Genomic DNA, 19497 nt, shown 5'->3' on the forward strand with positions numbered 1-19497 from the left:
ACAGGGGGTCCAGGGGACTCAATGCTAGGCCTCTGTCGGGGTCCAGAGCCTCAGTGGGAAAGCCCCTCCCCCCCCCCCTGAAAATTGACATTCTGCTGTGATTTAGAAAACTAATAATGATTAAAGGCATATGGCCTATAAAGTTAGGCGCACCAGGTGCATAACAGGAGGCCAGGGGGGGGGGACGTGACGGATTCCAGAAAAATGGATTCTCTTCTTCGAAATTTGATTCCTGGTTGACCCAGGCGGCGGATGACATGATCGAGCCGGCAACTTGTGAAACCGCCCGGCCGTATGGCATTTTCCAATATACTCAGTTAGTTTTGTGGGGTTCATTATCGAACCCCAACGGTTTTAACTTGTATTTATATTATTTATCAACATAGGCCTATTTGTTTGTGATATTTCAAGCGTTTTAAAATTTCAAAATAATCCCATTCAATTACACGGTTGACGATGAAAATTTACTGAATTTAGAGAATGCAATGCGGCCACCACCTGGGTTGACCCACAAAAGTGTTTGTGGGGAGTGAAAATGTTTATCATTTGGTGTCGGTTTCACCAAAGTATTGTCTTTTGGAATGAGCTAACAAAATATAGACCAATTTAGTCATTTTTGGCGATATTAGCAACTTGAAAAAAATTGACTAATTATTTTTGAAATTTTAGGTTAATGCAATAAAAGGGGTCATCGGATATGCATGGGGGTAGTAACTTCAAATTTTTTGTGTTCATTCAAGACATTTGATTTTTTGGTTTTTTTCCTGCTCTTTTGGATCAAAAGTCAATACAAACATTTTTCTGAGACCTCTGGTTTTTGACCTATGAACTCTTGAAATTAAAAGTAGGCACTAATGCGTGTTTTAGTGATGGAGCCTCTTTTATAATCTTGAGCAGTTTCTTGCATTTCAAAAGTTTGTATTAAACTTTATATTATTGATATACAAGCTTTAAGTTTAAGCTATTAGGAGCATTCAAAGTGAAGGCAGTTTCCATGGCAACGGCCATATATACTCATTTTAAAGCAAATTCTCCCAGTAAAATTGAGCACATTTCTCAGTAAAATAAAAAAAATTAAAATAATACTAATAAAACAATTAAAAAAAATTAAACAAGAAAGAATACAACACACGGTCAACCCTCTTAAGAATGTAAGCATTAAAATAACACCTTTTCTGGCCCACCAGGATAATAATGTATAATTTTTTCATAATTTCCCAATAGGATTTGCACACACGTTTAAATAGCTTGATATCATATTATATCAGTGACATTAACAAATATCGTATATTGGACATATTTTTCGTATAATTACGATATTCGCCCATTGGCTTACTGAACAGAGCTAGATAATTATTATCTTGTGTAATAAAAATCGACGATCGAATATAACTTTTTCGCAAGGTACCGATACCAATATGAATATCCGATTCATAATAAATTGTAAGTATGGGATAATACTGGACACTTCACCCCGCACACTTTCACCACGTATATTTCCACGCGGCCCGCACACTTTCATCCCAGCACACTCTCATCCCGTACGCATTCGCCCTCTAAATAACAAGCTATTCTATGTTCAAAATGGGAAGAATGGGCCGGTCGGTCCAGTCGATTTTTTTTAAACTTCAGATTTTAAAAATCCAAACAAGTATTAAATACTGGTTCATCCATTAGGGACATTGTCAATTTTTACTACTGGATATTTGTTAGATTATCAATTAAGACTAGTCTTTCAAAAAAATTTAAATTAAAAAAAAACATTTAGTTTCTATATCTGTACAAATTTTAAAATAAATCCTAACTCGATTTTTTTTTTCTTTCTTCGATAAATGTCACGGAAAAAAGAACTTTTTCGACAGTGTCGAGCCAAAACGCATAACGTAACAATTAGACCCTCTCCACTTTTTTCTTTCTTCGATAGGTATTAACCGTAAGTCAGGTCAACTCCATTTATGCAAAAAAATCCGGATTGAAGAACTTTTCTGAGAGTGTCGGAGTCAAAACGTATAACGTAACAAAACAATTAGACCCCTTGAATTTTTTTTTCTTTCTTCGATAAATATTAACCGGAGGTGAGGTCATGTCCATATATGCGAAAAAATCCGGATAAAAGAGCTTTTCCGACAGTGTAACCTCCAAAACGCATACAAAATGTATAGAGGCTAATACGTTACAAAAAATTAGACCCACTCGAATTTTTTTCTTTCTTCGATAAATATTAACTGGAGGACATGTCATGTCCATATATGCGAAAAAATCCCGATAAAAGAGCTTTTCCAACAGTGTAACCTCCAAAACGAATAAAAAATGTAAAGAGCCCAATACGTAACAAAAAAATTAGACCCACTCGAATTTTTTTTTTTCTTCGATAAATATTAACTGGAGGTCAGGTCATGTCCATATATGCGAAAAAATCCGGATAAAAGAGCTTTTCCGACAGTGTAACCTCCAAAACGCATAAAAAAATGTATAGAGCCCAATATGTAACAAAAAAATTAGACCCACTCGAATTTTTTTTTTTTCTTCGATAAATATTAACTGGAGGTCAGCTCATGTCCATATATGCGAAAAAATCCGGATAAAAGAGCTTTACCGACAGTGTAACCTCCAAAACACATAAAAAATGTATAGAGCCCAATACGTAACAAAAAATTAGACCCACTCGAATTTTTTTCTTTCTTCGATAAATATTAACTGGAGGTCAGCTCATGTCCATATATGCGAAAAAATCCGGATAAAAGAGCTTTACCGACAGTGTAACCTCCAAAACACATAAAAAATGTATAGAGCCCAATACGTAACAAAAAATTAGACCCACTCGAATTGTTTTCTTTCTTCGATAAATATTAACCGGAAATCAAGCCATTTCCATATATGCGAACAAATCCGGATAAAAGAGCTTTTCCGACAGTGTAACCTCCAAAACACATATGTATAGAGCCCAATACGTAACAAAAAATTAGACCCACTCGAATTGTTTTCTTTCTTCGATAAATATTAACCGGAGGTCAAGTCATTTCCATATTTGCGAAAAAATCCGGATAAAAGAGCTTTTCCGACAAATATTAACTGGAGGTCAGGTCATGTCCATATATGCGAAAAATCCGGATAAAAGAGGTTTACCGACCGTGTAACGCATAAAGAATGTATAGAGCCCAATACGTAACAAAAAATTACACCCACTCGAATTTTTTTCTTTCTTCGATAAATATTAAATGGAGGTCAGGTCATGTCCATATATGCAAAAAATCCGGATAAAAGAGCTTTTCCGACAGTGTAACCTCCAAAACGCATAAAAAATGTAAAGAGCCCAATACGTAACAAAAAAATTAGACCCACTCGAATTTTTTTTTTCTTCTTTCTTCGATAAATATTAACTGGAGGTCAGCTCATGTCCATATATGCGAAAAAATCCGGATAAAAGAGCTTTACCGACAGTGTAACCTCCAAAACACATAAAAATGTATAGAGCCCAATACGTAACAAAAATTAGACCCACTCGAATTGTTTTCTTTCTTCGATAAATATTAACCGGAGGTCAAGTCATTTCCATATATGCGAAAAAATCCGGATAAAAGAGCTTTTCCGACAGTGTAACTTCCAAAACACATAAAAAAATGTATGGAGCCCAATACGTAACAAAAAATTAGACCCACTCGAATTGTTTTCTTTCTTCGATAAATATTAACCGGAGGTCAAGTCATTTCCATATATGCGAAAAAATCCGGATAAAAGAGCTTTTCCGACAGTGTAACCTCCAAAACACATAAAAAATGTAAAGAGCCCAATACGTAACAAAAAATTAGACCCACTCGAATTTTTTTCTTTGTTCGATAAATATTAACTGGAGGTCAGGTCATGTCCATATATGCGAAAAAATCCGGATAAAGGAGCTTTTCCGACAGTGTAACGTCCAAAACACATAAAAAATGTAAAGAGCCCAATACGTAACAAAAAATTAGACCCACTCGAATTTTTTTCTTTGTTCGATAAATATTAACTGGAGGTCAGGTCATGTCCATATATGCGAAAAATCCGGATAAAAGAGCTTTACCGACCGTGTAACGCATAAAGAATGTATAGAGCCCAATACGTAACAAAAAAAAATAGACCCACTCGAATTTTGTTCTTTCTTCGATAAATATTAAATGGAGGTCATGTCATGTCCATATTTGCGAAAAAATCCGGATAAAAGAGCTTTTCCGACAGTGTATCCTCCAAAACGCATAAAAAATGTAAAGAGCCCAATACGTAACAAAAAATTAGACCCACTCGATTTTTTTTCTTTCTTCGATAAATATTAACTGGAGGTCAGCTCATGTCCATATATGCGAAAAAATCCGGATAAAAGAGCTTTACCGACAGTGTAACCTCCAAAACACATAAAATACGTAATAATACGTAACAAAAAAAAAATCCAGCCGAAAAACACTGACAAATATTTTGTTCTAAAAATACTCAAAATGACTCTAGAAAGAGTCACAAATGACTCAAAATGAGTTACTGGGTCAATATAAAGTAATTCTATAACAAAAACATGCACCTAAAACCTATAATTTGCTTTAAAAAATAACCAGAGCCCAATACGTAACAAAAAAATTCTAAGTCTAGAGAAAAAACACTGTCAAATTTTTTTTCTAGAAAGACTCAAAATGACTCAAAAGGATTTACTGAGTCAATATAAAGTAATTCTATAACAAAAACATGCATTTAATCATGATAATGTCCTTTTAAAATAACCAGAGGCCAATACGTAACAAATAAATTCCAAGTCTAGAGATAAAACACTGTCAAATATTTTGTTCTAGAAAGACTCAAAATGAGTTACTGGGTCAATATAAAGTACTTCTATAAAAACACATGCACATAATATCCATAATTTGCTTGAAAACAACCGGAGCCCAATACGTAACAAAAATGTATAGAGCCCAATACGTAACAAAAACCACTACAGAGGGAGGGAGTATGAATAAAGTAATTTTAATCAAATTTTAGTTTTGTTACGTATTGGGCGGATGAATTATTTTTGCCACTTTTTGTTCTAGGTAGAAGAGGTTGAGCCCAATACGTATCAAATTGATACGTACTGGGATTTTGTTACGTATTGGGCTCTTACAGACGTGTACCAGAAATGAAGGGTTTGTATACATTTGTACCACCATTCATGTTGGGGCTTTTTTATACAACTAAAATGGTAATATTTACCACATTTTTACAGTACGCTTTGCTTTGGAGTCTGCTCGATGTTTGCCAGAATCGGTGGTATTGTTGCACCGTTCGTTATTTACTTGGTATGTTGAATTTATTTTGCTTTATGTTACTAAATTTAAGAATTCATTATAATTAAGACCCAGTTTGACAATTTGGCGCAATTATTTTCATCCAATGTAAGCAAATGTTTTAGATGCCTTTAAAGCGATTTTCTTTACAAAACTGCAAAATTAATGATCTTGAATTAAAAAAATGTTGTATAATGAATGACTGACATTGTTTTATATAAGTTTTAAATTGCCGTTCTAACATATTTCCATGTTTCCTTTTTTTTTTTTTCAGAATAATGTCACAGAATATTTGCCGCTAAACTTTCTTGGTGTGTGTGCTATATTTGCTGCTTTTGTGAGTCAAATGTTACCAGAAACCAGAAATATACCTCTACCTGAAACATTTAAGGACGGAATAGAACTGGCCCAGGATTCTCTGTATAACAGGTGCTCAAGATCAGCAGATGGATACAAAGAAGCAGAAGACGACCAGAAAGAACAACGAAATGATGTTTGACTTTTTTATCATTTAGTTGGGGATTTTGATAATCGAAGAGAGACAGAAGAAACTGATCCACAATACTACGCCGATAATACCTGAGGATATTCTTAAATGTTTGACAACAGTGTGGGAAAAATTGTAAACATGCTTATCTGAACGATCTACTAATATGATATGTTGAAGTATAGTGTCACGTGTTTACTCAGGGCGCCATCTGTTGTTCATACAAGGCAAAATAATATAGCATGTCTATGGCAGACCATATTTTACACCTTTGTTGTTTTAATTGATTTGGTAGTCCAAGAGAGACAATAATGTAATTATTGTCTTGGAATTATGGTATATCATTTAAAAATAATTGACTACGAACTTTATTATGATGTACCAGTTACTTACAAAAATGAGATATGATAGAATGTTCACCAAAAATGTAAGTTCGCCTTCATCTTTAACATAATTGACTATTTGAATTGCCAAACAACTCTTTGCTCTTGCGCAAATACTAACTTCGTCTCCCTGCTAAAATTATCAATATAAAACATTTTAAAGCTATATTCGCCATACTCTATTGCTCTTACTTTCACTGTTAATTTATTCCGACTGTTCTGTATTGCGTATATAGTCTACTGTAGCTTACAATGTAATTAACTAGTAATGTATAATTATGAAAATGGTTTGCAGTTATTAGAAGTAGTGAATGTTGCTATTTTATGGACCATTGCGAGTGCGCAAAATGTTGCAATTGTACCTATTTTAGCAAGTAAAAGAAAGATGCACAGGGCAATTATCACTTTGATTTTCTTTTATTATGATTTCTAGAGGGGACTCCCTATGTAAAAAAAGAGGGTATATATGACAGTTAATAGTCTTTTAGGTTAAATATGATAATATTTATGCAATATATGTTGTAGAGATTGAAACAAACGTGACGTGCCATGTCAAAAACAGACACTTTTGGGCAGGTTATCAATTTTGAGGTTTTTACATATCTTAAATATAAAGATATTTTGCTCCACAACGCCGTTTTCCCCAATGAAATCGGACATTCCTAAGCGAAGATATTGAATTCGTAAGTTATGGTATTATAAAATTGGAAATTGAGATATCGGCCTTTAAAAATATTATTGACAATGTTAAGAGTAGGAATTATTTTGAAAATGTCTCAAAAATACCAGATGCCAGTTATATTCCAGTCTGAAACTATCAGACAATATTTTAAACATTAATAACATCACAAATTCGCAACAAACCCAAATTGTGAATTTGGGTTTGTTAAAAATCCCCGGACAGATTTTTGGCTTTTTTCCATTTACGATCCTGCCCAAAAGTGTCTACTTTTGACATGACACGTCACAAATATGTTTTCAGTTTTTGGCTGGACTATTTAGCCCCTGAAATCCAAGATGGCCGCCGTTATGAAAAATGTGTCATATTTTACTCATACATTCTTCTTTAGGGTTTTCCCGGCATAAAATAGCGCCGTTAATAGTCTTTTTGATTAAATATGGCAATATTTATGCAGTATATGTTGTAAAGATTGAAATAAAATATGTTTCCATATTTTGCAGGAGAATTTATCCCTGAAATCCAAGATGACCGCCGTTTGAAAAATGAGTCATATTTTACTCATAAAATGCTCTTTAAGGTGTTTTTTTCTGTTATGAAAAAATGCAGTTAATATTCTTTTTGATTAAATATAGCAATATTTATGCAATATATATTGTAAATATTGAAACAAAATGTTTCCAATGTTTGCTGGACCATTTAGCCCCTGAATTCCAAGATGGCCACAATTATGAAAAATGTGTCATATTTTACTCATAAATTGCTCTTTAGGGTTTTTATAAACCTTTTTGATTAAATGTAGCAATACGTAACACGAGGCATACTAGAACGAAATAAGATTTGACAGATGTTTCAAGAATTCGTCACAGAATGTCTAACAGAAGGGGAAGCTTTCAGTATGGGAACCCATGAAATATGCTAGCCCTGTACTGGAGATGTCGAAATTAATTAAAGTGAAAGAAGAGCGAGAACTCCTACCAAATTGGTCATTGGTCATTCAAGGAGACTTGGATCTCAAAGATTGTCTTATCCCACGAACTTTATTTGCATCAGATTTGTCACTTCTTCAAGACAAGTCAAAGATCCTTCATCAGTTTGAAGCATTGGTTCATGCCATCCAACAGGACCAACCTACGCATGCTGGTGAGACAGACTACACACCTGATGCAGATATGAGTTCCACCGCCCACCGCATACCAGCATACCAACAGTCAACTACATAACAGGCAACAAGAACCTGTTCAATGGGAAACTTCAGAGGAAGTACAAACTGAACAAGACGCTCCAAATACAAAGCACAAAATTGTGCTTTTATCCTGCTGCAGGAAACGGAGACTAGCGACCAAAACCGGACGTTGTCTGGGCGGCGAGTGACGATGTCTCGAAGGAGCCTGACAACAAGCAACGAGGTCAGACGGCTGGCAGCGGATTTGCTTGCGGCAAGGAACGGCAGCTGACGGTGGATTGCGGCGATGATGATGCGGGCACGGTGGCGCAGCGGCACATGCTCTACCTCGCAATCGGAGTGTTGCGAGTGTGAGCCCCGGAGGTGCCATCGTGTTGTGCACTTGGGCAAAGTGCTTTACCTCACTTGCCTCTCTCTACCCAGGGGTGAAATGGGGAGCTGTTAGGAATATTGTCCATTAAGCGCCGCCCAAAGGTATGAGCATGCCTTAGGCATTGTATGGCAGCTGACATGTTCTAATGACAGCGGAATAAATGTAAAGCGCTTTGATACATGTGAAAGGTGCTGTATAAATATCAACATTTATTTATTTTATTTTATGACGTGACTCCCCAGCAAACACAAAACGTTTTTAAAACGTTTTACATAAGTTATATTTTGGGTTTTGGTTTAGGTAAAAACGTTTTAATAACATTAAAATGTCGTGTTATATAAAGGTCATGAAATCGTTTTAAAACGTTTTTATGAAAACACACTACAACAATATTTTAAAAATATTTTCGAAATGTCATTGTAAACTATTTTTGCAAACATTTTTGGCCAAATATTTTGTCAACACTTAAATAACATTATGTTAAAATATTTGCACCCAGCAAACACAGAAATGTTCTTAAAATGTTTTTTACAAAACGTTTTAATAACATTTAAATGTCGGGTTATATAAAGGTCGTGAAAACATTTTAAAAACGTTATTGTAAATATTTTGGGCAAACATTTTTTTGCAAAATATTTTTCAACCCCAAAATAACATTCTGTTTAGAATGATTTGTACCAAGTTTTCAAAAATGTTGTTGGAATGTTATTAAAACGTTTTTATACCCTTCATATAACCTGACATTTAAATGTTTTCTGTGTTTGCTGTGCAGTAAATTACCAACAAATGTTATTTAATGTTATGAAAACGTTTTATACCATTAATGTACCCTTCATATAACCCGACATTTAAACGTTTTCTGACAACCTTTTATAACCTTTTGCGAATGATGTCGAAAACGTTTTGTGTTTGCTGGGTCAGCGGCCGACATCAAAGCATGCGGGTTGTATAGTCCACTTTGGTGTTCCCACTCTTCACAACGTTCTGGTCATCCACTCAAAAATATCAATATCAATAATAATCAAAAAATTAATATTAACATCAATATCAAAAATAATCAAAAATATTAAAATCAATATCAATAACAGTCCAAACTATTAATATCTATATCAATAATAATCAAAAATATTAACATCAATATCAATAATAGATTGTTAGATTAAGGGGTTGTTTGGAATGACAGGTGAGTCAGGGGTCAAAAACAAAATTTTTACCTTTTTGACCTTAGCACATGTGTATGTATGATCTGCCATACAAAAATTAAAAAACAATACCTCAAAGTTTCATTTTTTAATGCTTTTTGTCATAATCACGCTTTTCTACAAATTTCATCTGTTTGTACCGGGGGCGTGTCTGTTGCCAGGTAGGCCTACATGACAGCATAGACACACGTTACAACCTTGAATAATAATACAGAATTGTGACGTTATATTCTTCTTAACCTATCTTAGAACTGCCTATTATTTCAATTGTTATACTGTTCGGGTTGGTTTATTGCATATACTGTATAGAAATTATGCAATATGACGTCGAGCATGACAGAGTCATCTTCATTCAAATAAAATTCAGGTACCCGTAAGGTACCACGGAGCAATTCGCACGATAATACAATAAAACAGATGAAAGGTATGAATGGTTGTGGAATCGAATTGCAGACCTGTCCCTCTGTCACCTTAGAACTGCATCTCGTAGGCAATGGTAGGTAATAAACCAACCGGAACGGTATAACAATTGAAATAACAGCATGTCTTGGTCTCAATTCAAGATGTGCAATTTGGACACACATGGGTGACCGGACAGCGTTAATCTGCATTTTTGGGAAATCATTTGTTGGGGAGTTGTGAGTTAGTTTGCAGAGTTTTGCACGTTTTTAGACGTAACATGATGATGCATGTATGGGTGGGGGCTTGTGTTAGGATGTGCTTACCTCATCATTTCGGCTTAAAATGTTCGGAATGATGTATGCTTTGTGTGATAGCATCTGTGCGAAGTTGAGGACTTACATTTCATTTATTATTAATTTTCTAATAGACAGACACGTATAGCAGAAACAGTTTCACCTTAATTTACTGGTCTTCCACATGATAGTTATTTATAACAGGAATGTACAACATTTAACACCATAATGTGAAATTCTTGTCAAATTTGAATCTTTAAAGATGATGAAATAATATACGTAATAATAATTAATTAATTAATTAATTAATTAATTAATTAATTAATTAATTAATTAATTAATTAATAAATAATAAATAAATAAATAAATAAATAAATAAATAAATAATAAATAAATAAATAAATAAATAAATAAATAAATAAATAAATAAATAAATAAAAAAATTCATCCGTTATCCTCTATAAAAACAGCAACTTTATTTGAGTCCAATAAGGTGCCATGGGGCACGTGTAAAATTCACAAATATGTAAAAAAAAAAAGGTTTGGGAAATATCAACGTTAAAATTTCACGTTCAAACGTCGTCACTTTATGCCTTCCAAATAATGTACATTTTCCTGATTTTTGCCCTTAACTGGTGGCATTATTTTCATAAAGTCATTGAGGTTAAATGTTTCAGTTAATTAAACATTCATGCAATATGAAGGTCTTTCTTTTTGTTCACAATTAGGATAAAACTTAATTAATGTTCAAGACAGTGGTAAGTTATGGGTTACACGCCGATATTCTTGAGGTCATTAGTCCAAAACCCAGTAATTTTGTTCTATACCCTAAACTTCACTAACTTATAACCTAAGTTTTAATCCTAAACCTATACCTAGCCCTATAACCCCAAACCTTAACCCATGACTCTCTGAATCATAACTCTCACTTCTAACTCCTCACCACGCAACCCTTAATACACACACACACACACACACCCCCACACACACCCACACCCCCCACACCTCACACACCGCGTAGCACCCACATCCACACGCCCACACGCCATCGACCATGTCGACTTCAAACATATCCCCATATCCCAAAGACCTCACTCTGCTCTAACTCCTATTCTACCATATAATAACTCGTCATTAAAAACTCACAAAAATTTACATGCTGCTGGAATATGATTTTTAGCTGTTGTTTTGTTGCTCCTCCTACTCGTTGGCTGATTTATACTTCAAGTGACAGAAGTCGTGAATTATGGAGGGTTTCATTGAACTTCTACCTAGCCCTAGAACTCTGGCCATAGTATCCGTTTTTACTTCCACTAGGGCCAGAGGCACTTACATTGAAAAAATTGTTGGAAATGGTTGAACGCAACAGAACAAATAAATGATGAAAATTGACCTTTTCATTGTGTTCGTGGGTCACCGCAAGAGCTGTAAAAAAAAAAAAAAAAAAACATATTTTTCATATTTATGCACACTTTCCCTACCTATTTAAATGAACCTCAATATTGACCATCATATTGTACCCATTTGTGTTACCTTCAATTCGACGATCCCTGTTGATTTGCCGTGAAAACGCTTGCATTTACTTGGAGGGAATTGTTCGGTTCTTCCGTTATTTACATCATTGGCATCATTTGACCTCTTGACCTGATGCGCCGAAGGCGCTGTGACTTTTTCCATTTGCAACAATCTTGAAGACCGAATTGAAAAGACTAGTTTGCGTATGACGTCCTGTCAACCAGACCAAAAATGCCGTACTGCGCAGGTCAGTAACCAATCACGTCGCGCCTTTGCCCTGACGTCAGACGCAAACTAGTCTTTTTAATTCGGTCTTCAATTATACCATCATGCAACCGCATCTGACCTCGCCACATCCCGGGGTCGTCATGTCCATTTTACTTGTGGGGTGGATAAATGACGGAGTAGTGGACTAGGAATAGTAAATTAACATGAAACGTAAAACACCTGTATAAAACGAGAATAACTCACGCATGACCGACCGGCCGGCCGCCCGTTGGAATAAAAAATACACGCTGGATTGTCTTTACAATTTAGTTACAAACAGAGATTGCGCTAGTAAAAAATGCATTTCAGCCCCTGCCAAAGTTCATTTTCGGACTCCCCCGTAAAGTAGAATAGTCCAGATTATCGTAACCTTTGACATTGCCAATATCACACAAATGTCGTCTATTTCAAGCCGTAGAGATGTATGCGCAAGTTTCTGAAGAATATTGGTAAGTTTAAAGGCCAGATATCAGGCTAACGAATATGATCTGCATATATAGAAAGATCCGATCGTTGTCCGAACGTCAAAATTTGATAAATGTCAATGGTACAATTCCAAGCACGTGAAAGTCGTTGGGTCATTTCTCAACACAATACCTGTCAGAGGATAATTTACATAGGCACAAAAGACCGTGTTCAACGTAGCGTTACTCAGCCAAACATGGCAGAGTAGGTCCCGGATGGTCGTACATGTTCCTATCTCCACAACGTTATACCTTTCCAACAAGGAAAGAGATACAAAAGGCGAACGTCTACTTCTACCAGCAAAATATGGAATAATACTAACACAAGACACCAATCGAGATGATGATACCAGCCATAATGGAAGGCTTGTATTTGACCTTCTTATGAATCCAATTTCGTGGCGAGAAGTTGAAAAGGTAATGTATATTTCAAGAAATGTGGGTTCAAAAATTCCGTATCAGCTCGTATCATCAATTCCGTAAATATGGCGTATAGAGGCACAACTTGACAATAAACTGAACTATTTAAACGTAAAGGACGCACTGGATACACATAAATTTGTGTTTCCTTGCTGGCGGAATAGTTGCAAAACTCTTTTTTGTCAAAAAAGTTGGACAATTTATGAATTATGATTGGCAAAATAGCGAAAGGAAATAGACTTTTCCAACCATGTAAAACTACACTGGGTTGTTGACATGGTCGACATACATTAAGGCATATGCATGTTCCTAAAGTAGGAGGTAAGTACTATAATTAATTGTTTAAAGTACTCAACATACCAGCAAAAAGTCATAGGGTCATCAGAGTACAGGGACTTTGTGAAATACTGGGTACAAAAAAAAAAGTGCATGAGCCGATATGCAACATCAAATATAAAAGCCGATTTACATAATTTCCCATGACCTTACAGAAGTGATCATGCTCAAATATAAAACTTTAGAGTTTGGTCCTTGATATGCACCATCAATTGTGTACTTGTGATCAATATTGCTAGGCAAACAATCACAGCAAACATGCCAAAATCCTCCCATTTCTCCTCCATTTACAAACAAATAAACCCATCCCTTAACACCAATATGGTGTCAATCCAACATCTTAAATGTGCACTGCATGGACTTTTTTGTAGATCTAAGTGATCTATTATTTGGGTGGAAACCAACAGAAGCAACAGAAACAATTCACGCTCATTGATTAAGATGTTAACAATGATTAAAGATGATAATTTCAACACCCGTAACAGTGTCACTTCTACACCAAAGAGTGTGGACCTCTCAGAACACCGCCGCAGTGTATTATGGTCCATCAACACTCAGTGGTGTTACATTTACATTAGCTCGAGATACTCTAGCTAAAATACAGGTTTACATTTACTATCTTACATTATCTTGCTGTATTTCAGCTAGAGCTCCAAACGACAAGCTTCCGGGTTTTTTGGAGAACAATACTGTTACGTAAGATGAAGAAGAAACCCGCCTCGGAGCCCGCCCTACTCATTATTTCATTGTACTTATTGCAATTTGCCTCCACACATTACGTAATCAACACAAAGCTTTTGTGAGGATTAGTGAGTGGATAAGAAATTGACAGTGGAGGATACGAAAGACACGCCGATTGTTAGTTGTCAATCATGAATTGTCGCAACGTATTAATATTTTACTGCATGGCATTCCGCAAACACCAAGACAAATTATGCCGTATTTTTCCAAAGATCATCTCATATGAAGTAAGCTGAATGCGATCTGTACTTTTGTAACATTCCGATCGCTTTTGATCACCTATTATCGGCGAATTTGCTTGAAAACACGTGAGTTCATGTTGTGTAAACATAATTAGCATAGACACAAATGAAATTACGATGCAATACAATGCAATTTGAATGCGCAGCAGGTCTATAGAAATAACGTTGCCCGGTTTTATGCAGAATTAGACCCTGTCTGATTTACATCACATTGGTGTTGAATATAGACAATTCAGGCAAAAGGATCAAATCAACACCCAGCGGTGTTGAATATGAAATTAACACCGGAAAAAGGATCAAATTATAACACCAGGATACAGTGCCAAAATAACACCTAGCAGTGTTTCATTTAACACCGAAAAGTGTGGACCTCTCAGAACACCACGTCGGTGTTGAAATCAACACTCTCGGTGTTACTTTTAACACCGGCGTTTTTGCAGTGTAGGTAAAATGTTTGAAACATTTCATTTTTTTACTATGTAACACAAAGGTTACACCAAGTTCTGACACAGGACCAATAATCAAAAATAGTAAAATCAATATCAATAATAATCAAAACTATTCTTATCAATAACAATCAAAAATATTAACATAAATATCAATTATTATAATCAAAGCTATTAAAAAAAAAAAATATTACACATTTCAATAATAATAAAAAAATTAATATAAATATCAATAATAATCAAAATATCAAAATCAATATCAATAATAATCCAAACTATTATATCAATATCAATAATAATCAAATATATCAATATATCAATAATGATCAAAAATATTATCATCAATAGCAATAATAATCAAAATATTAATATCAGTATCAATAATAATCAAAAATATTAACATCAATATCAATAATAATAACATATCAATATCAATAATAATCAAAAATATTATATTTTTGATTATTATTGATATTTCTTTCTATATGAACTTCAAAATTGCATCGTGCCGGACAGTCTTTTGAAATCGAACTGACGTCAAAAAATGTCAAAAATCGCACAAAACGTTTAACATCGTGGACCATCGTTTGTGATCATGTGGATGTTGATGGAGGGTGTATATTTATGCTCATCAAGATGCAACAAACGATTCGTTGGTCCATGAAATCAGCAGTGGGTATCGCAGTTGCTTGGGGTAAGATGACATCCTTCATTCATAAAATCATTAACATTAATTTTTTGGAGCGGGCAATATGAAACAGTCCACTTTGAGACACTGGATCGTGTAGTCCACGAAAGACTAATTGAGAAGAAGGTTGTGGACATCTCCCTCTGTACCCAATACCCTTCACGACACTGTATTCATCATGCTGAGTTCCAACTACGACTCTCTCATTCTTTCTTTCGCACCCCTCTCCCTTCTACTATCTCTTTCTCTTCCACTCCCCCCCGTCTTTATGTGTTTGGTGGTGCCTTTCTTAATCCTCCTCAAATAATAAGACACGTGCATATTTGTTACGTTGTAAGAGTGGTTTGTTCCCTATTTTGGTAATTTATAAGTAGTGGTGGGTTAAGGAATGCTGATGCTTCAAATTTCTTAGGGAACCAGCCTATTTAATGCAGTATGATCTCCCGAGCATTTAGACACCTTTTTCATCCAAATCGGCCAAAAAATGAGAAGGTGCCGGCCAAAACAAGTATTTGGACGGGGGGTCTGAAAATCAATATTTTCATCAATAATCATTATTATATGCCTGATTCTGTTAAAGTTGGTATTGATTTGTATATAATTGATGTTTAGATTTCCATTTTTGAAAGTTGCATAAAAATTGGAGTTGTCGTTTTCTTAAAATGGCCATTTTACGTCCAAATAAGGATGTGAGGGCGCTTCGTATTAAATTTGCAAACGATCTTTAAAACGGAAATTTCAATGGTTTATATATGAAGATAATTATATGTAGTACCTGCTCAAGAAATTTCAGCGATTTACATAGTACGGTCTGATTTTGGCAGCCATTTGAATATTTCATAGAACGCTGCCATTCAACAGTTCAGGGGTCAATGCACTTTAATGTGTACGTTTCAATGGAAGGCTTCCTGAGAATACGAAAAATGGTGCCACGGTCAAACGAAAAGAAATATAATGCCCAAATGTCTTGAGGATGTGCCACATGTGATTCATATCTTCATACTGATATCATTAAAATTTCATGTAAAAAGAACGTGTGCAGGCCTGAACGTGTGCATGTTTTATGCAAAGCGCCCTCACATCCTTATTTGGACGTAAAACGGCCATTTTAAGACATTTTAACGACAACTCCAATTTTTATGCAACTTTCAAAAATGGAATTCTAGACCTCAAAATACCTGCAAACCAACACCAACTTTAACAGAATTAGGCATAAATAATGATTCTTGATGAAAATATTGATCAGACCCCCTGTCCAAATACATGTTTTGGGCGGCATCTTCTCATTGTTTAGCCGATTTGGATGAAAAAGGTGTCAAATTGCTCAGGAGATCATACAGCATCAAATAAGCTTGAAACATCACCCTTTTTAAAAGGCTGTTTAACCTACACCTATTATAAACAAAAAGATAACTTCTTTTTAATATTTAATGTATATTTGCTTTGTCAGGAAAGTGGCTGTGTGATATTTCCATACTTGGTAGTACTAATGGATGGTAAGAAGGAAAAGTCTGGAAGTCAGTCATTGAAAAAAAAATTACAATTAGATTAACTGCACCTTGAAAACATAAGGCACTTATGCTGGTAGGCTACTAGGCTTAAGTTACAAATGCTAAAAAAGTGAACTTTAATAGCCGATATATTTTCATGGGATGTGATTTTAAAATAGCCTTTAGTTGTTCAATGTACTACGTGTTTGCTTAAAGCCATAATGTGTGATTTACTTCACAGCGACGCCCTCAATTTTACTCGGATTTCTATTTTTTGTATAATTATAATGCCCAGTGGTACACTAAAATACCACGTAAAAGACTAAGCCTGAAGTGCTTTAATAACAGTAAAATTTAACTTTTTATATTAAAACCGGGTCGACCCAGTTTTATTCAGAGTTCATCGATCGACTGCTTGCTAACATCTTCCGTGGATGCCAGCTTATTTGTACACACGTCGAGCGCGATGCTCCACGTGCAGTTACATGTAATACGATCGGCGAGCGTAGTACACGCATTGTATGCGCTGGAATGAAATAAGAATCTATTCATTATGCAAACCACACATTATTGCTTTAATTAAGGACGTAATTATATGTATTGATGTATATCTTTGAATGAAAGTTCATCTGTATTTTTTAGACATTATAATTCACTTCTTAACAAATTATCTCAACAAAGAATTTCAGATTGTCGTTTCGGACATTTGTGCCCACAACATATTCACAAACCATTGCAAAAAAAGTATAGTAAGATGGGTTGCATCACATATCAGGTGATGACGAGGCGAGACAGGTGTTCAGAACCTTATTGCGAACAACGTCACTTCCGGTTGATGATGTTCGAGTGAAAACAAGTCCCTAATTCGATTTTTGTTGATGATTTCTGTCATTGGTGTTATATAAATTTCGATCGCAAATAGTCAGTGGAATCAAACAACCGTTTCTAGGTCTTCAGAGTGAAAGAAAGTTCCTTGATTTACCGTTTATATACTGACAAACTTAAAATTAAATTCCATGGTCGAGTGTCGTTTTTTCCGAAATTGAATGCCACTCCAGCAACATCGCTATGTAGCCTCCTTCACAGCCGGTTTCTGTCGTTCACAACAAACCGTGAGCCACATGCAGTTTGGGCCCGAGACTAGAGATAACCCGGATGTCCGACCGACAGAATAATACAAATTTTATGGCATATTATTATTATTGATTTTTGATACTTAACAGTCCTCAAAGTAAACTTTTTTTTAATTTAATGATAGGTACTTAAAGTCTATGTAGCTGGGAGGAAAAGCCGACCATCATTTGAAATTTTAACCTTTCTTATTGAAGATATAAATTTTTTCCCAAACCACGTAACTGCTGCGCTCGCGCATTCACGTCTATAAACCCTGCTGTATGTTCGCTAAAATTATATTGAATAGCGCTTATTTCGCATTTGCTTCGCTTTTAAATCAGTTTTTACCATGAACTAAAATAAAATAAAATTGGGAACACAAGAACTGTAATAAGATAATTTCGTATATTTATTATATAGAATGAAACCAAAATATATTTTAATTGCATTTTCAGTGTAAATTTATTTAAAAATAATAAGTAAGGTATTTTAAGCTATACGAATTATATTCATCATTACATTTCATTTAAGGGGGTACTACACCACTCGATAAGTTTGTGTCTATTTTGCATTTTCTCAAAAACTAATAACACAGTGGTAACAAAGTTATGTATATTATAGGGGCAAGGAATCCAATTACTACACTGGAATTTCAGTGACCCAAGACAAGCGGTTTGTTATTTATGATAAGAAATAAGGTACCGCTAAGATGTACCTCGTTTCCTATCATATATACTGAACCACTTGTCTTGATTCACTGAAATTTCAGTGTAGTAGTTGGATTCCTTGCCCCAATAATATACATAACTTTTATTACAGTGTTTTATTATTTTTGAGAAAAATGCAAAATAGTCACAATTTGCCACAGGGTGTAGTACCCCTTTAAATATCTCTAGAAAGAAATTATGATGTAGTAAAATAATATCATTTATGTATTAAAATAATATCCTAGAAAGAAATTATGATGTAGTAAAATAATATCATTTATGTATTAAAATAATATCCTAGAAAGAAATTATGATGTAGTAAAATAATATCATTTATGTATTAAAATAATATCATTTCCAGTATTAATGTATCGTACATATCTAATCTAACTCTACAAAACAAATGCTCTAATTAGTCCTCGGATATGCTAAAGGTAAAAATGTTACTACATGTGATTTTGCTTTATAAATCATGTACCATCTGAAAAGGAACAATACGGTACTTGATTATAAAACAAGGAAAGAAAGAAAAAAGAAACAAAGAAATAAACAAACATATTAATAAAATACCTCTAAATACCATAAATATAATTGAAATCTTAATTTTAAAAAAAGACTAGTTTGCGTATAACGTCCTGTCAAGCAGACCATAAATGCTGCACTGCGCAGGTCAGCAACCAATCACGCCGCGCCTTGGTCCTGTCGTCAGACGCAAACTAGACTTTTTAATTCGGTCTTATTATAGCTATAAAATGGATTGCTTAAAACCAATACAGCACAA

General features: G+C 34.7%; 1 protein-coding gene across 1 annotated transcript in view; it reads left to right on the forward strand.

Annotated features, from left to right (window-relative positions):
• Nucleotides 1-7060, forward strand: part of LOC140147932 (solute carrier family 22 member 15-like) — a 30201-nt gene extending 23141 nt beyond the window's left edge. The window contains exons 8-9 of the mRNA XM_072169726.1: nt 5222-5294; nt 5557-7060. Of these exons, the coding sequence (XP_072025827.1) occupies nt 5222-5294; nt 5557-5781 (298 nt within the window). The 3' untranslated portion in view covers nt 5782-7060. The remainder of the gene's footprint in view (nt 1-5221; nt 5295-5556) is intronic.
• Nucleotides 7061-19497: the final 12437 nt, after the last annotated feature.

This window comes from Amphiura filiformis, chromosome 3 (assembly GCF_039555335.1).
Source record: "Amphiura filiformis chromosome 3, Afil_fr2py, whole genome shotgun sequence".
Taxonomy (NCBI): Eukaryota; Metazoa; Echinodermata; class Ophiuroidea; order Amphilepidida; family Amphiuridae; genus Amphiura; species Amphiura filiformis.